The 22310-nt window shown below is 34.2% G+C and overlaps 1 protein-coding gene across 5 annotated transcripts in view; it reads left to right on the top strand.

Annotated features, from left to right (window-relative positions):
• The window catches only part of ABCD2 (ATP binding cassette subfamily D member 2), a gene marked incomplete at both ends in the record, with an annotated part of 76189 nt that overhangs the window by 19725 nt on the left and 34154 nt on the right, over positions 1-22310 (top strand). For all 5 annotated transcript variants that reach the window (XM_082850888.1, XM_082850885.1, XM_082850887.1 and 2 more), the window contains one exon: positions 3277-3422. In XM_082850888.1, the coding sequence (XP_082707014.1) occupies positions 3277-3422 (146 nt within the window). The remainder of the gene's footprint in view (positions 1-3276; positions 3423-22310) is intronic.

The raw sequence follows: 22310 nt of genomic DNA, 5'->3' as shown, positions 1-22310 counted from the left end.
ACCGCTTTATGGCCTGGTTGAAAATCAAAATTAGAGTACACTGAGAGCCTGTACAAAGTAACTTTTGGGAACAATAGGAAATTTCTTCAGAAATTAATATCTGGAAATACATTTTATTTTTTTTCCTTATAGGAGTTACTCAAAAAATACAAGCCTATATTGTTATATATTTACTAAAATATGAGAGAAGTCATCAGCAAGTTTATATTCTCTAAATTTAATTTATATTTTCAATAATCACATCTTCTATTAGGAAAAAATGATCAGAAGATTCATGAATTGGAATTTAGCTTTTAATTCTGTTGAGAATAATGGTTATTTGTTATTTAATACTCTGTCTTGATTACAAAAACTAAGGTGCAAAAATAGCTAATAAATCTGAGACCCTGGTTTAAAGTATTGTAAAATTCAAACACACATTTTGGAATTCAAGTACAAAATAATTTGCTGATAAGTATAATGGAGTTATCTGTGCTTAGTTCAAACAATGACATGATTGGACTTGATAACAGAATTAGAAACATGACCCTATATGTGCATTTAATGATTTTAATATGGACCTTAGCCTAGGTTTAATTATTAAAGATATATTTGAAAATGCATAAGCCTGCTGGAAGAGGATGAGAAGTACTGAACAGGGAGAAATTCTGTGTTAATAAACCTAAGAGAAATTGTATTTTAACTACAATTTGGTTGGGCTCTATTTTTCCATTAATGGACCTGTAGAGTAGCAATAAGGTGCTAATGATGCAGCATAATCTTAAGTAGATTTAAAATAAAGCCTTTGAAGAGGCCTACATGGGATATTTAACTATTTGCTAATACTTTAGCAATTTTTAATGTATGATTTTGTATAGAGGTTTTTCATCAGGTTAGGTTTCATAATATCAATTCTTGTTGCTCCATTTATTAAATAGAGGAAGAGTCTTGAATTCTGCCACCTACTAACTAAATACATTATTGTGGACACATAACACTCTTTCTGTGAAAAAATTCAGAGCTCAGTATATTTTTATATAAAATGAATTTTAAAATACTTAATCTAGTGAAAGTGTCATAAATTTTGAGGTTCTACAAAGGTATATGTTAATATAGTATACTTTTATGATAATTATTTATTTCTGAGTCAGACAGGGAGTTTTATTTAAAGTCTCAGGTCCCCAAAGTATAATACAAAATTTTGTTCCTCTGCATGGATTGATAAATAAACAGGTTTCTAGAGGAAAACATTCTCATTCTTATGTTAGCCTTTTGGAATTAAAAAACCATTTGGAGAAGAAAATTTCAGTAAATGTGGGAATTCTTTTGCCTCACACTGTTTACTAAACATCAGAGAACTTATGCTAAAAAATAATATGAATGTAGAAAAGTCTTCTATTATGACTCAAAATGTGTTAAATTTCTGAGAATTCCTAGTAGAGAATGACCCTATTAAATATTTTGTTTATATACCTTTTCCATGGCACATACCTTTAAAAAATCATTGGAAAAGTGTTTATGCTTCTATAAAATTAAACTTTCTTAATCCTCTCTCTACTGAAAGAGCAGAGCAAATCACAAAACCCTTTCTGGGTTCTTCCCAGGATTTTTTTTAACTTTATTCTATTAAAATGGCATTTCAGTTTGCCTACAATTAGGGAGAAAAAATATCTGTGGTCAGATTTTATAGACTCAAGCTTGCACCTGTCTTATGTCCTTGTGGTAGCTATCTTTATTGCCTGGAATGCTCTTCCACCAGATCTTACTTGTTGCTTCTTGTCACCAGGCTAAGGCAAAATGGTATCTCCTCAAAGAGGACTATCCTGACCACCTAATCAAAAGAAGCCCCCTTCCCCTGCCAACCTCACAATGCCACCATCTTTCCCTAACACATCTTCCATTTTTGCTATCATAATAGCATTTACGACTAGTTAATTTTTTGTTCATGTGTTTATTGCCATCTTTGCCATTGAAATGTAAGCTCCATAAGAACAGGGACTTTGTCTTGAGCAGCACTGTAACTTCTGTGCCTGAATGTCAAGCACATTTAGATATTCAATCAATGTTTGCTGAGGAAATGACTAATTACTTAGAATATAAATCTGAACCATTTTTGCTTTACATATATTTATTACATACATTCTTAGTTCTTTTATCTAACCTTCATATCAACCTTTTTTTCCTTCCCTTCCTCCCTCCCCCGCTTCCTCTCCCTACCACCTTCTTTCAGCAAAAATATTTTAGCTTATGTTATACACGGCAAATGAGTAATGGATATACATGGATATGGTTCCTTATACTGACATAATACAAGTAATATAATGCTCTTTCACCTTTGAGTTTTCAACATAATGTATTCTACATCATGGACCTTAGATATATGTATCTAATACTGTACAAAGCTATATATACAGGCATACTGTAAATTTCTGCCTCTCGTACTTTCATACTATATTCATTATTTAGTCACTGATTATAAAATATCATTTGTTCTTAGAAGTAAATCAGAGTTTTAAATAATGTTCCTTTTTCTTGACCCTTACAATACCTTTAAGATAGCACATTGACAACTTCCTGATCCTATTGGGTGGAATAAGAAGTCATGAAATTTAACTGTTTAAATGATAAATAAGCTGAAAGATTCTAAGAGAATCATCCAATCAACAATCAATAAATAGCTTAATTCATCCCTAGACATAAGACTAAATTACAGTCTTCTTGCTTGTCTCTGTCTTAATTTCATAAACGTATTTTCTCCATCTGTGAATAAACCAAAATTAGAATCATTTTATGTCTCTCATTATGGGCTTTTGTAATTTCTGTAACATTTCAGACTACTGAATTAAACAACCCAGCTGACTTGTAGAACTCCAACTTACAAATACAGCAAAGTTGTATCTTAATTGAAGTAAATTTAATCAAATATTAATATAAATAAAATAAATTCAATGTATTTTAATTTAAATTAAATTTTTCCAATTTCTTATTTCCACGTGGTTATGTTCCTATGTATTTGTGTAGTATGTGATGGCAAGACCTCAATGAAAATTTTGGGAAGTCAGTGCTCATTTGAAGAAGATCCATTTCTTTGGAATTGGATTATTTTGTGATGCTTTTAGCGTCAGAGCATAGTCAAAAGCCAGATTTGATGGTCTCAATCCCGATATATTTTTCTTTGATTCCTTGCCCATCCTAGGTTATCATGTGTTTGAAAGTTTAAAAACAAATCCCTTTTAAATGCTGCCAAATGAAACCATTTTTACATATTGTAATTTCTAATTTTATTTCTTATGTTAGGTAGAAGAAGGAATGCATCTTTTGATAACTGGTCCCAATGGTTGTGGGAAAAGTTCTCTCTTCAGAATTTTAAGTGGGCTCTGGCCTGTGTATGAAGGAATCCTATATAAACCACCTCCACAACATATGTTCTATATTCCACAAAGGTAGGTAAAGTTTCTTATATCACAATGAACAATTTCCTTTTGCTTTTGAATTATCTTGATTCCTTAAGCTCTTCTGTAGGTAATCTTTAAGCATGTTTTTATTGAGAGATGCAATTAAGGAAATAAAAATTATCCTAAAAGTTTTATTACTGCTTTGATTATAATAGTTTCCAGGATAATAACAATTCTTTTCATTTTCACATCATTGTAATGAACATTCAAAGACTATAGATGTTAGTCTAAAGGAGTAGCAGGCTAGTCCAAAGAGTAAGTATATTGCCTTAGATGTCAGATTATCTCTTCTCACAAAAAAATTAATAGTTCTTGGATAGTATAGTAGTCTTTCCATCAGGCTGCATATGTTCATATGTTCTAAAATTGTTCAATTATGTTTTAAGAGCCTCTGTGAAATAATCTTTATCACAATTCTGTTATATAATTAATTAATGATTTGAAACTACCTTAATTAAAAATATTTTACTCTAATAATGAGTGTAAAAGTAAGCATAGAAATATTTAAAAGGAACATTTTTCTTCTGAAGTTTTAAACTATCTTCCTTCATAACAATTTACAGATGTCTAAACAGAAAGTTATACTTGAAAATTTGGAATATTCATTGTGGGTGAGAGAAAATTAAATTCAAATAAAATTAAAATTAAATTCATCTGACCCAGTAATTTTTCCATCTGTCATCACCCTGGGTTAGGTCGACATCACAAAAGTACTCCTACTGTGTTAGAGGACTATTCTGTGGAACGTAGTAGAGCACCTATGCTGAAATTATATTACAAGAGCAAATATAAAAGTTACATCAAGTATGATGCTATCACATCTCTCTTCCTCTTCTTCCTTTGTTAGAAAGTGTTTGTACAGTCCTGCCCAATGGACTAATTTTTAGATCATATGTTGTAATTATGCAGATGAGGCTTTGTGGGGTTTTTTCTTTAAAGTAAGACCTATCAGAGTAGTAGGAAGCTATCTGAAGTGTAGAAGGATGAAGAACTGTATTGGCAGTAAAAAATATTGGATGTGAGCAGTGCTATGAATACTTATATTTAACACAAAATAGATAACAGACAGCAGAATCATTGTCTCTTTCTGTCTGTGCTTTAGAATACTTTTGGGAAATGTTCTGGATCTGAAAACTAAATAATACTGCCAAAGTTTAAGTTTCAGACATTAATGCATTAAGTAGACCGATTTTAATTTCTTATTTAGGTTTTAAAGCATAGAATCATGAGGAAAATATTCTGTTACATCATAGAATCTACTCTTTTAATGCAGATAAAATTGTATACATAAATTTTATATTTTTCACTATTTTAGATTTCATTTATAATATAGATACAGTTCTTAAATATAGCTATACCCTGAGCAATAAAAGACATTTCTCAGACTTAAGAAAGTGCATTATCAGCAAAGCTAGCCTTCAGAAATGAAGGAGAAATATTTTCCCAGACAAATAAAAGCTGAGGGAATTCATGTTCATTAGACATGCCTTACAAGAAATGCTGAAAGGAGTTCTTCAAATTGAAATGAAAGGCTGCTAATTAGTAACAGGAAAACATATGAAAATATACAACCCTGGTATATGTAAATATATAGTCAAATTCATAATACTCTAATACTGTATTATGGTGGTGTGTTAACCATCTAACTCTTAGTATAAAGGTTAAAGGACAAGAGTATTAAAATAACTATAACTAGTACAACTTATTAATGAATACATAATATAAAAAGAGGAAAATTATGACATTAAAAACATAAAAGGGGGAGAGTAAAACTTGCAAGAAGTTTTATATACGCCTCATAGGAACCAGAAAGCAAAAACCTACAGTAGATTCCCAATAGATAAAGAGAAGGAAATCAGAGCATACCACTACAGAAAATCACCAATTCACAAAGGAAGGCTACATGAGAGGAAGAAAGGAACAAGAGACAAAACAACCAGAAAACAATAAGATGACATTAGTAAATCCTTACCTGTCAATAACTAGTCTGAATGTAAATATATTGACTTCTCCAATCAAAAGACATAGAATGGCTGGATGGATGAAAAAAAAGACCCAACTTATTTGCATTATAAGACATTATAAGACACTCATTTCAGCTTTAAAGACACACATAGACTGAAAGTGAAGGGATGGAAAAAGTTATTCCATCTAAATGGAAACCAAAAGAGAGCAGGGATAATTATACTTATATCAGAAAAATTAGATTTTAAGCCAAAATTGCTAAAAAGAGACAAAGAAGGTCATTATATAATAAAAATGGGGTCAATTCATCAAGAAGATATAACAGTTGTAATATATGTACACTCAACATCAGAGCACCTTAATATATTAAGCAAATACTAGCAGATCTGAAGGGAGATAGACAGCAATAAATTAATAGTTAGGGACTTCACTGCCCCACTTTCAACAGTGGGTAGATCATCCAGACAGAAAATCAACAGGGAAATATTGGACTTGAACCAATATTTAGACCAAATGGATTTAGTAGACATATACAGACATTCCATCCTATGCCAGCAGAATACACTTCTTCTCAATCATGTCCGGAACATTCTCTAAGAATATTATATGATAGGACAAAAATAAGTCTTAGCAAATTTAAGAAGATTGAAATCATACCAAGTATTTTTCCATTATAACAACATGAAACTTGCAATCAATAACAGGAGGAAAGCTGAAAATTTTACAAATAGTGGAAATTAAACAACACACTCTTGAGCAACCAGTGGATCAAAGAAGAAATCGAAAAAGAAATTAAAATATCTTGAAAGAAATGAAAATGGAAATACAGTATATGAAAACCTATCTGATGCGGCAACAGCAGTTCTAAAAGGGATATTTATAGCAATAAGTTAAGAAAAAAAGAGATCTCAAGTAACTAACTTTACATCTCAAAGGAACTAGAAAAAGAAGAACAAATAAAGTCCAAAGTTTGCAGAAGGAAGGAAATAATAAAGAGAAGAGCAGAAATAAATGAAATAGAAACCAGAAGACCAATAGAAAAGATTGATAAAACTAAGAACTGATTATTTGTAAAGATAATATTGATGAGCCTTTAGCCTATCCCTGGGATGCAAAGATGGTTTAACATTGCAAATCAATAAATATGATACACCACATTAATAGAATGAAAAACAAATATCATATGGTCATCTCAATAGATGCTGAAAAAGCATTTGACAAAATGCAATATCCTTTCATAATATTAACTCTCAACAAACTGGATCTAGAAGGAACATACTTCAACATAATAATGGCCACATTTGACAAACTCAGAGTTAATATCGCATTCAATGGTGAAGAATGAAAGCTCTCCCTCTAAGATCAGGAACAAGACAAGGGTGCCCACTCTGAACATTCTCATTCAACAAAGTACTGGAAATCTTAGATAGAGCAACAGACAAGACAAAGAAATAAAGGTATTCAAACCAGAAGGGAAGAAGTAAAATTGTCTTTGCAGATAATATGATCTTTCATGTAGAAAATCCTAAAGACTTAACCAAAAACATTTAGAAAAAATCAATGAATTCAGTCAAGTTGAAGGATACAAAATCAACATACAGAAATCAGTTGTGTTTCTATACACTAACTACAAACTATCTGAAAAGAAATAAAGAAAAATAATTCCATTTACCATAGCATCAAAAAACAATAAAGTATTTAGGAATAAATTTAACCAAGGAAGTGAAAGACCTATACACTGAAAACTATAAGACTTTGAGGAAAGAAAGACTTTGAGGAAAGAAACTAAAGACACAAACAATTGGAAAGATATCCCATATTCATGGATTGAAATAATTAATATTATTAAAATGTCCATACTGCACTAAGCCATCTATAGATTCAATGCAATTCTTATCAAAATTCAATGGCATTTTCCACAGAAATAGAAAAAACCATCCTAAAATTTTTGTGGAAGTACAAAAGACCCTGAATAGTCAAAGCAATCATGAAAAAGAAGAACATGGTTGGAGGCATCACACTTCTTGTTTTCAAACTCTGTTACAAAGCTATAGTCATCAAAACAGTATGGTACTAGTATAAAAATAGACATAAACCAATGGAAGCGAATAGAGGGCCCACAAATAAATGCCTGCATATGGTCAATTAATATTTGCCAAGAGAGTCAAGACTACTCAAAGATAATCTCTTCAATAAATGGTATTGGCAAAATTGGATAACCACATGCAGAAAAATGAAATTGGACTTCCTCTGTCTTACACCACTCACAAAACTGAACTCGAAATGGATTAAAGACTTAAATGTAAGACCAGAAACCATAAAACTCTTAAGACATAGGAAAAACTCCTTGACATTGGTCTGAGCAATGATTTTTTGGATATGACACCAAAAGCACAAACAATAAAAGCAAAAATCAGCAGGTGGAACTACATCAAACTAAAAATCTTCTACACAGTGAAGGAAACCATCAACAAAATGAAAAGCCAACCAATGGAATGGGAGGAAATATTTGCAAGTCTTATATCTGATAAGAGGTCAATATCCACAATATATAAGGAGCTCATACAACTCAATAGGAAATAAAAAACAGTACAGTTTAAAAATGGGCAGAGGATCTTAATAGACATTTTTCCAAAGAAGATATACAGATTGTCCAACAGGTACATGAAGAGGTGCTCAACGTCACTAATCATCAGGGAAATGCGAGTCAGACCACAATGAAGTATCACCTGTCTGAGTGGCTAATCTCAAAAGTTAAGAAATAACAGGTATTGGCAAGGATGTAGAGAAAAGGGAACGCCTATGAACTCCTAGTGAGAATGTAAGTTGATGGAGCCACTATGTAAAGCAGTATGGAGTTTCCTCAAAAAATTAAAAATAGAACTACTGTACGATCTAAACTCCCATGTTCATTGAGGCATGATTCACAATAGCCAAAATATGAAAACAACCTAAATGTCTGTCAACAGATAAATAGAAAGAGATATGGTATGTATGTATATACAATGGAATATTCTTAAGCCATGAAAAAGGAAATCCTGACATTTGTGACAACATAAGTGAAATAAGTCTGACAGAGAAAGATAAATACTGTATTGATATCACCTATATGTGGAATCTAAAAAAGCTGAACTTGTAGAAACAGAGTAGAATGGTGGTTACCAGGAGCTGGAGAGTGGGGGGAATGGGGAGATGTTGGTCCAGAGTACAAACTTACAGTAAGAAGTTGAATAAACTCAGGGAATTTAATACACCCCATTGTGATCAGAGTTAATAACACATTATATACTGGTAGTTGTTAAGAGAGTAGACCAATGTTCTCACCACACAAAAAAAGTGGTAATTATGTGAGTAATAGAAGTGTCAGGTAACAATACGGTGATAATTATTTTGCTGTATGTAAGTATATCAAATCAACATGTTTATAACTTGAACTTACACCATGTTATATGTCAATTTTATCTCAGTAAACCTGGAAAAAATATCACTGAGCTGTACACTTAAAAATGGTTAATATGGTAAATTTTATTTTACCACAGTTTTTAAAAGTGGAAAAAAAAAGAAAAACAGTGCAAAAATTCTAGTCTTTGCCCTCAGGAGACCTATGTTATTTTGCAACAAACATAAATCACTAGGAAACTTTTTCTTAATTATGAAATTTACTGTTGCCTAGGCAAAAGGTCAACTACAACTTAGTTAAGAAAAATGAGAATGAAAGTCTATTTTTAAGGCTTAATTTTTTTTAATAGTGTTAAAAGTCATTTTATCTTGATTATAAAGCTTCTAGAAACATGAAAACTTGTATTTGTTTAAAATCCTATAGGACCAATATCTTGCAAAAGAGCATAAAATTTATTTAAATGTATATGTAAACTAGGAGAGCCTAAATATAGTATTTACATCTAGTATTCTAAAAGCTATTGATTTTTTCAAAAAAGTTTGAAAATAATCTTATGTGTCTTTATGATTTAAAAGAAAGCTGCTACATAGACAGGAGGGGAGTTTGGGGGAGAATGGATACATGTATATGTATGGCTGAGTCGCTTTGCTGTGCACCTGAAACTATTACAACATTGTTGATTGGCTATACTCCAATATAAAATAAAAAGTTTTTTAAAAAAAAGAAAGAAAGCTGCTACAACCTATTTCAAAATATTTGTCAGTAGGTAATTTTAAACTTTTCTTTTTAGGATATTCTTATTAATGAATATTATCTAGTATCTTATTGCATTAATTTATAGCAATAGAATATAGGTTAAGTACTAGTTTGGCAGAAAAAAAACCTGTAAATTAAATATAGAATTGAGTCTTATGTACCTACAGAATAAACTTCATAAGTCACAAACAGACCTTTATAATAATCCCCCTGTTTTCACTTTTCATGATTGAAAGACTTCTTGGTAGAGGATCAGTCTCTTTATGCAATGATCAAATGTAAATTAATTGTTATTTTTATGGGGAAAAAGGAGTGGGTTTTGTTAAAGTGGATTTCTAATAATGTCATGTAGTGTACAGAAGAAAAAGTAAACTGGGAGAAAAAATGTTCTGATTAAGTATATTGAGACTGCTTATTTTTTTAATGAAATTTGCAGAGAATTTGAAGAGTTGCTATGGCTCAGTTTCAAGTTGGGAAACCTGAATTCCTGAGAAATTGTGAAATCACCTCAATATTTTCCCAGTTAATATCTTCTGATACTTCAGCAATGTTAATAATGAGAACCAGATAAAAAAAAATCTTGGCCTTTGTTCAAGAATACAAATAAAAAGTTATTTGGGATGGTAGATGGTAAAATTCTTAGTTTTGCTCAGATAGTTCTTAAACTATTTTGGCAATCTTAGGCTGTTTGAGACTGAATTTCCTGAGCAATGTGACTATACTCTTTAAACTGATAGTTGAAACTTATTGTTCCCTACTGTATTAGCCATCTGACCCTCAGGAAAATTGTTACACTTGAATACAGATCCTGAATTTCTTTTGTCAGTTCTTGGTGCACTTTGTCTTAACCACTTAAAGGTTGATTTATGATCTGCTCTAGCTTTCACTAATCCACAAATTTATGGCTCATTAGTCATTTAGTAATTCCCTAGTACATCTCTGTCTTCAGCCATTAAAGACTCTGAAGCCCAATCTTTTTTTCTTTTTTTTTCTTTTTTGGGCTGCGTCTGGTCTTAGTTGTGGCGCGCAGGCTCTTTGTTGCTGTGCGCGGGTTACAGAGCTCATGAGCTCAGTAGTTGCAGCTTGCGGGCTTAGTTGTCCCGCGGCTTGTGGGATCTTAATTCCCCGACCAGGGATCAAACTGGCGTCCCCCACATTGCAAGATGGATTCTTAACCACTGGACCACCAGGGAATCCCTGAAGCCCAATCTTTAATTTGTTTAGTTCACTTGCTAACAAAATACTATTGTATGCTAACACTTACCAAAATGGGAAATTGAAACATTTGGTGGGGGTTGGGGAAACAGAGCGTGAAGGAGAGGAAGGGAAGGAGGGAAGAAGGAAGGAAAGAAGAAAGGGATGGAGGATGGAAGGTAGGGCAGGAAGCAAGACAGAAGATAATAGGTGTTCACTGACAAAAGGCAGCAAAATCTTGGGTTCCTTTGTACTATTTTTTAAAAAAACTCTCCAGGGTATCAGTTGTATACATCACATATTTCTCCCCAGCAACAGTCTCCAGTTTGGCAACAACCCACCATGTAATTCTGTTCCCAAAGCTCCTGCTGTCACTATCCTTTCTTGGTAGAAATATCTAGGGACAGAAATTTTAACCATGATCTTCTTACTACTGTAAACTTTATGCCCAAATACTTACACTAAGGCCAACAGATCTAAAATAGATTCAGACTTCCCACAAATTTGCATGAAAAGATAATTTGTACACATTTCTGCCCGTACTTGACTTTGAAATATGAGAAGTAAAAGGTTAAGAAAGTGAAAGGATTATAAGGATTGAATTAAATTTGACTAAACATTTTTTAAAAGAAAGAGAAAAAGAAAAGAAAATAAAAAATGGGGGTGGAATAGTAAGGATATTTTATTTCATATCTTGGGAAAATTACTGTACTTTATTCTTTGTCAATGCTCTACTCTTTTTTTTTTTAAATCAATGTTTATTAATGCCCTGCTAGAAGATGCTTTAGAGGATAGTGAGTAAAGACACAGTCACTCTCAATGTGTGTTTGTGTCTAATTTGGTTATAAACAAAAATATGCAACTATGTCCTATAAAAACCCAGAACAAATGCCTCAAGAAAGACAAGAAATGCTATAGAAATATTCAAAATGAGAAAAAATATTGTAGAACAGCATGTCACTTGACCTGGGTTTTGAAAGTTAGAATTTTAACAATTGTCATAAATTGGATGTTTCTCAAATGTCTAAGTAGAGCAGAAATGCCACAGATTCAAGTAAGCATGAGTCTTCTGGTTTTGTTTTTTGGATACTTCCTTCTAAGCAGGGCTGTTCTATTCACCCTCCTAATACACCAAGCTGAGGAAAGCAATTATTTATTATTAATATTATGTCATTGGTACATACTGAAGATAATAGCATCCATCCCCTAGGTCCTTAATCATTCCTAAGATGTTCTTTCAGCTGAATTTCTTTGAATTACTTTTTAAAGTTCTCTAGTGCTTTGGGGGTCTGCCCTTTCCCTAGTATCCACCTAAGAAGCTCGTCTCCTCTTTTTGAATAAATGACGTAGTGTTAACAGGTTAAATTTTAGTCTACTAGTGCTTCTTGCAAAACATAGCAAAAGATGACAGTAACTTGTTTCTACAACACTCTTTTTTTTTTTTGGTCAGAAGATATTCTGAAATTATAAATAACATATTATCAGCTCAGTATTTATTTACTAACTACTTCATTCACAAGGTATTATATTCAAGTATCATGTTACTTAATCTTCTAGACTAAATGTAAATGCTGCTTAATAAAGTAGTTATGAATCAGAGTTTTAAATTAAATACAACATTAAAATCCTAAATTTGGTTGTACACAGGAATAATAGCATGACTAATTAGATTGTACAGAGAATTAAATATAGATAACATCACTTCTATCTTTTAACATATGAACAGTACCTATTGATCACTCTCTGCATGTCATGCTGAATAGATTATTTTAAATGATTAAATTTGAGTTCAAAGGGATTATAAACTTTAGTACTTAGAGTTGCACACCAGTTTAAAGCCAGGGTCAGAGTTCACCAAATCTTTGGATACAAATCCTCTGTATTCACTGCCTCTTATTGCAGGTTAATAAAATAATCTTATTAAAAACATCTACCTCAGGTAGAAAATAAAAAAGCCCTGCTGTTTGACCTTAAAATATTTTCTCAGACAGTCTTAATTAATAAAATAAAAAGATTCTCTAACACTGTCCCAAATATATGGGGAATAACGAACTATCATTCTTTTATAGTTTGCATTCACTTCCAAAAATTTCTATATTCTTCAACTGTTTCTCTTAGAAGAGTTTATGACATGAAATCTCATCTTTTAGAAGTGCCAACATGTAATCCATTGTTTTCTTTGATGGCATTTCCACACATCCCTTTAATAATATAGGTTATGTATTTTTTAAATAAGGTGAATTAATATTGATTTTTATTTTGACAATCTTATGACCTCTTGAGATAATTGGTGGATCCTAGGGCATCTTGAGCAAGGGCTGAGCATCTCTGGTCTATTACTACTAACACAAGCAATTACTATATATTAGTCACTGCTTACATATATTACATGTTTCTGATTTTTCTGTATGACAACTCATAAAGTTGGTGTTAGTATCCCTATTTTATAGATGAGAAAACTTGGAGAGGTTGAAGTCATTCCACTGATAACTTTTGGAGCCAGCATTTGAACTTTGGTGTGTCTGACTCTAAAGTCACTTTGTCTTGCTTATTGCTAGCAGCAGGGTACATGTTTCTGAAAAATTACTACTCTCCTGCCTGCCCTTGAAAGTGAGTATCACCAGTTAAGGTTGTTTGCTTGGTATGCTGAATCTGTACTAATATCAAGCTATTGTTTGGAAGCAGAGGTCCTTATAATTCTTGGGGTATAGGGCAATCCAAGCCAATTTTAGCATAAAGTTTAGCACAGATACTTGGCTGTCATTCATTTATGTTAATGTGAAAGAAGCTATATTCTTGTGTAAAAGTGAAATTCGTTTAAATTAAACTATGTTAAAATCACTTTCAAATTAGAATATGTTCTCTGTTCTTTCCTATTCTTCTAAAATCTATTTCTCTATAAAATATAAAATAATCTCTCAAAAATATACCCATAGTTTTAAATCAGACTTCTTGCAGAAATGTAAAATAAGCAAATCTTAATTTTCATGATGCATTATGGCATAAAAAATTATTATTTACCCTTTAAGTTGTCAAAAGAAGAGATTATCTTTTGCAACAAAGACTGTGTTTTGTGTTAGGAAGTTCAGCAGAATGGACAGAATACTTAAATAACACTAGTAACAGCAGCATTGCCACAACTGTACTGCATGCTAAGATGTGCCTGTGTCAAATAAGTTCTGTAGATATTTTAAAATATGAACTTTCTTTTGAATTGTTTCTTTATGAATGCCTTCCAAATCCAGGATTTCCTCTTTGGAGGGATAAGAGAACTATGTTATACAACAGCATTGTTTAATCCACACATTTAAAACTAGATAATGACTATTAAGGAACCAGAAAGCACATGAGACCAGAAAGGAGGTTAGAAGACCAAATTTGCCTCCTTTCTCCATGGAAGAGAGGGTGCCCTCATAGTAAAGAATTTTTGGTGTGATCCTTACTTTTTTTCTTTTTGCCTAAGATCTCAGATTAAAAAATGAGGGTGTGATCTGGAAAAGGACGTACATAAGAATATGGGGTCGTGCTACTTTAGATATCTTGATGACTGTTTTCTATTGAGTCTCTAGCTTTCAGGCTTTTTGATTCTTTTTGATGAATCTCTAGGTGCCAAAACGAGATAGGGAGAGCCTCTGAAGGACAAGGAGTGTATTAACTTAAGTAAGATGCAGGCTAGGCTGAGTGGAATGTTGGTCTGAAAGGGCACCATAGTAAAGGAAAAATGTAATATGGCTTAATCCAGGCATATTCATGGAGCCCCATACATAAAAGGTTATACATACACTGATCTTGTTGCCCCCAAATTAGACAAATCTGGACTTGAGGAGAGGGAGTTGTCACTGGAACAGATTTTGCCCTTTTTGAGTCACTGTTGAATAAATCTTTATAGAATATAAGCTAGAAAGGGCATGTCTCTGTACAGCACTCTGTACAGCACTGGGGGTATTCTACTAAGTCTGTAGTATACCTATTGGCATACTGTAACTGTGCAATGAATGATGAATGATTTAATAAAGGAGTGAATGAACATCTCCACTGATTTGGTTTCTACTGCCAAATTGGTCTGACTTCTTATACTAATTAGGAAGCAAACTATTTATTTTCTTGCTTGCACTAGATATGTCACAGAATCTTCTTTGTGATGGCAATAAATATTTGTCACTTAACATATATATTTTGTGTGTGTGTGTGTGTGGTACGCGGGCCTCTCACTGTTGTGGCCTCTCCCGTTTTGGAGCACAGGCTCCGGACGCACAGGCTCAGCGGCCATGGCTCACGGGCCCAGCCTCTCTGAGGCATCTTCCTGGACCGGAGCATGAACCCGCGTCGCCTGCATCGGCAGGCAGACTCTCAACCACTGCGCCACTAGGGAAGTCCAACATATCTTTTTTAAAAGAAATTATTTTAGCCATGAATAAGGCTCAGTAGTATTGCTATAGCTAATTCACTTCTATTCCTTTGCTTTCTGACTATTAGATTCAAATCAAGTAAACTTTGCATAAATATCTTTGGACACTTGGCTCAGAATGATAAACTATACATTTTAGTACGTCCTGTGTAATAATTGGTACAGTTCAGTTTTTAAAAATCTCTTTTAGAGATCTATAAATATAAAAATGATTTCCCGTAGCTTTTTTTTTTGCTTTAATATTTATTTATCACTTGGAAAAATGTTAAGGATACATTTTTTTATATTTAACTCTTTTATAGGCTAATTTATAAAAATGATAATGGAAAAATCTTCCTTTGCATATAAAAGTTTTCATTATTTTATGAGTCAATTATTAAGTTAAACCAAATGGAATTGCAATTTTTGTAGGTCAAAAGGTCAAATATCAGGAATTTCATACAGTAATCTAATATAATGATAAATACAACAAAGTTGACTTTTAAAAAGTTTGCATTCTTCCCAGTTTGGGAGTACTTTGATTATTACACTAACAGTATTTTTATTACTACTTGGAAATAAACACAGTCCCTGCTCTTAAAAGGCTGTGCACATATCTCCTTTGGTACCTAGAAATATCTTATCTTAGAAATGTAATTTCAGGAATGGTAAGTATATCTTTTCAGTTGGGAATTTCTTCTTTTTTGCTACATATTTATTTTAAGACTATTATGAGTGACTTATGCATTGAGGACTCAAATCTAGTTGTTGCTGTTCATGAAAAAATTCTGATGACATGATTAGTTCCAGAATGTACATTTATATGAATTATTAATAGCTAGATTTTATGGCTTTCAAACTGCTAACTTATTACTATGGTAACACAGCAGTACTTAGCTGTACCTTATTCTTAAACTTAACACATCTCATGCCTTAAATACATGAGTATTGCTGTAAAATTTTTATCAATATTGTTCACAATTAAATTCTAGATGACTATGCATTTTGGGTGATCATTCCAAAGACTTCAAGTACAGAGCTAACATTTCTCAGTGCTGTCTTCTTCCTACTTTGTCCCTATTAAAGAGAAAAAGAGACAATAGTATAAACCCTAATAAATGTCAATACATTTTGCCAAGAATCATATATTGTCAGATATTTAATATAGAAAAGTAGGCAGTATAATACAAATTATAGAAGTACCCTGAGACATTGTAATATAACTGTAAAGAGCCATAATCCCTGGGAGTGGATTTGATCTCTAATAATTTTACTTTAATTTTACTATTATAATTAACAGTTTTAAATATAGATGCATTCAAAGTAATTTCAGATTACAAAGGAAATTTTGATAATTGCTCAAATAGTGATAATCTAAATTATAGTATGATACCTGTAGCTTTATTCCAATATCTTTTCCACAACAAATAGGGGTAATTCTGGATTTTACTTAGAGAAAGTAAATTGAAACTAGATAATGTTTCTTTTTGATATCTACTAATTGTAAGCAATCTATTTCTTTTGTTTGGACTACGTTTATACTTTCTGATGGGCCAGAGCAAGTGTTGTGGTAATTGATCTACCTGAAATATTTAGAAGATAATCTGAATAGGTCTATATATCTAGAAAGGAAAGTTTAGTAAAGAGTACTTTGAGTCCTTATCAATTATGTATAACTGTGGTAGCACTAGAGAAACTTGAGCTAACTTAAAATGTTAAATTCCAGGCCTATGAGCAGGAAAAAGGATCACATGCAAACTAATCATATAAACATGGGATATAGGGTCCTCCATTTTTTTGTGCTTTCAAATAGATTCAACATCAACCCAAATTTCCTTGATGTAGCCTTTCCAGAGAATTCAGTTGTAACTTTATAGTAGTATTTTTAAATAATTATATTAATAAAATCTATTATTAGAGTATCCTTAGTTGCTATGTACCACAATAAACACATATAGAATGTGTTATTTTTACCATTTCACATGATCATAAAACAATTGAGAAAAAAATGGAACTTTAATAAAGCAATATATTTTGGGTCCTTAATGAATATATACTTTTACGAAATATTTTTGTATAATTTCACCAATATTCCGTTCACATAAATTTTCAAAATAGCAATTTTCATATTCTATTAAATCATTTTGAGTAACAGTAAATCAAATAACAAATTATGTAGACATTTAATTTAAATCTCATCCTGATTGAATTTTTTAAAACTTAGTAGCTAAGAGTGTCTTCTTTTTAGTTCTGTTTTTACTTTTTTAGATTTTGAGAATGCATATTCAACATATTATTAGGCTTATAAACACAATAAGAAATTAAGCATTGCAAAGCAAAACTCAATTATAATTAAGAGTTTTTATGAGATAAATTTTCATATCTGTTCATCAAAGAGAATTGACAGATTTCAGAAGTCATAAATAATATTAAATGAATCTTTTAAAGAAGTTACAAAGTTTTAAAAATAAATTTTATTTGTTTATTTACTTATTTATTTATTTTTGGCTGCGTTGGGTCTTCACTACTGTGTGTGGGCTTTCTCTAGTTGGGGCAAGCGGGGCTACTCTTCGTTGCGGTGCGCAGGCTTCTCAGTGCGGTGGCTTCTCTTGTTGCGGAGCACCAGCTCTAGGTGCGCGGGCTTCAGTAGTTGTGTCACGCGGGCTGTAGAGCGCAGGCTCAGTAGTTGTGGCACACGGGCTTAGTTGCTCCGCGGCATGTGGGATCTTCCCGGACCAGGGCTGGAACCCATGTCCCCTTCATTGGCAGGCGGATTCTTAACCACTGCACCACCAGGGAAGTCCCGAAGTTTCAAAGTTTTTTAAATTAATTTTTATTGGAGTATAGTTGCTTTACAATGTTGTGTTAGTTTCTACTGTACAGCAAAATGAATCAGCTATACATATGCACATATCCCCTCTTTTTTGGATCTCCTTCCCATTTAGGTCACCACAGTGGATTAAATAGAATTCCCTGTGCTATACAGTATGTTCTCATTAGTTGTATATTTTATACATAGTATCAATAGTGTATATGTGTCAATTCCAATCTCCCAATTAGAAGTTACAAAGTTTTGCTTCTTCAAATTCCTTTTACAAAGAAAACATTTGGCAGCCTTATGCATATTGATACCTTTGAGGTCCCATAAATTGCTGCAGTGAACTAAGTGGTGCTCCAGTTACTAAAAGAAATATTTCTAGGTAAACGAGATACTTAAGTGTTTAACAGAATATACTCTCTAAAATCTAGGTAATTATGTATTTATTATTTATTAATCATGTTGAGAATAATCCAAATTTACTATGGGAATAAAACCACATGTCTTTTAGCTGGCTAAATAGAAATTCTTTTGTATCTTCTTTTTTCTTTGTTTTTTTAAATTGAAGTATAGTTGATTTACAATGTTATGTTAGTTTCTAGTGTATAGCTAAGTGATTCAGTTACATATATATTCTTTTTCATATTCTTTTTTAAATTGACCTATAGTTGATTTACAATGTTAATTACTGCTGTACATCGAAGTGATTCAGATATATATATATGTGTGTATATATATATATATATATATATATACACACACACATTCATACATATCTATACATTCTTCTTATATTCTTTCCCATTATGGTTTTTCATAAGATATTGAATATAGTTCTCTGTGCTATACAGTAGGACCTTATTGTTTATCCATTCTATATGTAAAAGCTTACCTGCTAATCCCAACCTCCCACTCCATCCCTCCCCCAAACCCCTCCCCCTTGGCAACCACCAGCCTGTTCTTTATGTCTGTGAGTCTGTTTCCATTTCATAGAGGGGTTCATTTGTGTCATATTTTAGATTCCACATATAAATGACATCATATGGTATTTGTCTTTCTCTTTCTGACTTCACTTAGTATGATAATCTCTAGTTGCATCCATGTTGCTGCAAATGGCATTATTTCATTCTTTTTTTATGGCTGAGTAGTAGTCCATGGAATAAATACACCACATCTTTATCCATTCATCTTTCAATGGACATTTAGGGTGTTTCCAAGTCTTGGGTATTGTGAATAGTGCTGCTATGAACATAGGGGTTCATGTATCTTTTTTTTTGAATTTTATTTTATTTTTTTATATAGCAGTTTCTTATTAGTTATCCATTTTATTCATATTAATTTATATATGTCAATCTCCACTATTTCATCTTTCAGGTCACTTATCTGTTCTTCTGCCCAGTTATTCTGCTATTGATCACATCTAGAGTATTTTTAATTTCATTTATTGTGTTGTTCATCATTGTTTGTTTCATCTTTAGTCCTTCTAGGTCCTTGTTAAATGTTTCTTGCATTTTGTCCATTCTATTTCCAAGATTTTGGATCATCTTTACTATCATTCTGAATTCTTTTTCAGGTAGACTGCCTATTTCCTCTTCATTTTTTAGGTCTGGTGCATTTTTATCTTGCTCCTTCATCTGCTGTGTGTTTTTCTGTCTTCTCATTTTGCTTATCTTACTGTGTTTGGGGTCTCCTTTTTGCAGGCTGCTGGCTCATAGTTCCCATTGTTTTTGGTGTCTGTCCCCAGTGGCTAAGGTTGGTTCAGTGGGTTGTGTAGGCTTCCTGGTGGAGGGGACTAGTGCCTGTGTTCTGGTGGATGAGGCTGGATCTTGTCTTTCTGGTGGGCAGGTCCACGTCTGGTGGTGTGTTTTGGGGTGTCTGTGGACTTATTATGATTTTAGGCAGCCTCTCTGCTAATGGGTGGGTTTGTATTCCTGTCTTGCTAGTTGTTTGGCATAGGATGTCCAGCACTATAGCTTGCTGGTCGTTGAGTGAAGCTGGATGCTGGTGTTGAGATGGAGATCTCTGGGAGATTTTCGCCATTTGATATTATGTGGAGCTGGGAGGTCTCTTGTGGACCAGTGTCCTGAAGTTGGCTATCCCACCTCAGAGGCACAGCACTGACTCCTGGCTGCAACACCAAGAGCTTTCATCGACACGGCTCAGAATAAAAGGGAGAAAAATTAGAAAGAATTAGTATAAGTAGAAAGAAAGAAAGGAGGGAGGAAGGAAGGAAGGAAGGAGGGAAGGAAGGAAAAAAGATAAAGTAAAATAAAATAAGATAAAATATAATAAAGTTATTAAAATAAAAAAATAATTATTAAGAAAAGAATTTTTTTAAAAAACAAAAACGGACAGATAGAACCCTAGGACAAATGGTGGCAGCAAAGCTATACAGCATAAATCTTGCTCTCAAAGTCCACCTCCTCAATTTGGGATGATTCGTTGTCTATTCATGTATTGCACAGACATCAAGTTGATTGTGGAGCTTTAATCCGCTGCTTCTGAGGATGCTGGGAGAGATTTCCCTTTCTGTTCTTTGTTCTCACAGCTCCCAGGGGCTCAGCTTTGGATTTGGCCCCGCCTCTGCATGTAGGTCGCCAGAGGGCGTCTGTTCTTCGCTCAGACAGGATGGGGTTAAGGGAGCCGCTGATTCGGGGGCTCTGGCTCACTCAGGCCGGGGGGGAGGGAGGGGCAGGGAGGGCGGGGCGAGCCTGCGGCGGCAGAGGCCGGCATGACGTTGCACCAGCCTGAGGCGTGCCGTGCGTTCTCCTGGGGAAGTTGTTCCTGGAACCTGGGACCCTGGCAGTGGCAGGTTGGACAGGTTCCCTGCAAGTGGGGTGTGGATAGTAACCTGTGCTCGCACACAGGCTTCTTGGTGGCGGCAGCAGCAGCCTTAGCATCTCATGCCCGGCTCTGGGGTCTGCGCTTTTAGCTGCGGCTCACGCCCGTCTCTGGAGCTCCTTTAAGCAGCGCTCTTAATCCCCTCTCCTCGCGCACCAGGAAACAAAGAGGGAAGAAAAAGTCTCTTGCCTCTTCAGCAGGTCCAGACTTTTCCCCGGACTCCCTCCCGTCTAGCCGTGGTGCACTAACCCCCTGCAGGCTGTGTTCACGCCGCCAATCCCAGTCCTCTCCCAGCGCTCAGACCGAAGCCCGAGCCTCAACTCCCAGCCCCGCCCGCCCCGGTGGGTGTGCAGACAAGCCTCTCGGGCTGGTGAGTGTTGGTCGGCACCGATCCTTTCTGCGGGAATGTCTCCGCTTTGCCCTCTGCACCCCTGTTGCTGCGCTGTCCTCCGCGGCTCCGAAGCTTCCCCCCTCTGCCACCCGCAGTCTCCGCCTGTTGAAGGGGCTTCCTAGTGTGTGGAAACCTTTCCTCCTTCACAGCTGCCTCCCACTGGTGCAGGTCCCGTCCCTATCCTTTTGTCTCTGTTTATTCTTTTTTCTTTTGCCCTACCCAGGTACGTGGGGGGTTTCTTGCCTTTTGGGAGGTCTGAGGTCTTCTGCCAGCATTCAGTAGATGTTCTGTAGGAGTTGTTCCACGTGTAGATGTATTTCTGGTGTATCTGTGGGGAGGAAGGTGATCTCCGCGTCTTACCCTTCGCCATCTTCCCGTAAACCTCTATATATGTCAATCTCAATCTCCCAATTCATCACACCACCACCACCACCACCACCACGCCCCCCCATGCCACTTTCCCCCATTGGTGTCCATACGTTTGTTCTCTAAATCTGTCTCTATTTCTGCCCTGCAAACCGGTTCATCTGTAGCATTTTTCTAGGTTCCACATATATGTGTTAATATACGATATTTGTTTTTCTCTTTCTGATTTACTTCACTCTATATGACAGTCTCTAGATCCATCCACGTCTCTATTGACCCAATTTTGTTCCTTTTTATGGCTGAGTAATATTCCACTGTATATATGTACCACATCTTCTTTATCCATTCATCTGTCGATGGGCATTTACGTTGCTTCCATGACCTGGCTATTGTAAATAGTGCTGCAATGAATATTGGGGTGCATGAGTCTTTTTGAATTATGGTTTTCTCTGGGTATATGCCCAGTAGTGGGATTGCTGGGTCATATGGTAATTCTATTTTTAGTTTTTTAAGGAACGTCCTTACTGTTTTCCACAGTGGCTGCACCAAATTACATTCTCACCAACAGCGTAGGAGGGTTCCCTTTTCTCCACATCCTCTTCAGCACTTGTTATTTGTAGATATTTTAATGATGGCTATTCTGATTGGTGTGAGGGGGTACCCCATTGTAGTTTTGATTTGCATTTCTCTAATAATTAGTGACTTTGAGCATCTTTTCATGTGCCTTTTGGCCATCTGTATGTCTTCTTTGGAGAAAT

Source organism: Leucopleurus acutus, assembly GCF_964270905.1.
Source record: "Leucopleurus acutus genome assembly, chromosome: 11".
Taxonomy (NCBI): Eukaryota; Metazoa; Chordata; class Mammalia; order Artiodactyla; family Delphinidae; genus Leucopleurus; species Leucopleurus acutus.
This window is presented reverse-complemented; position numbering and strand designations above follow the sequence as displayed.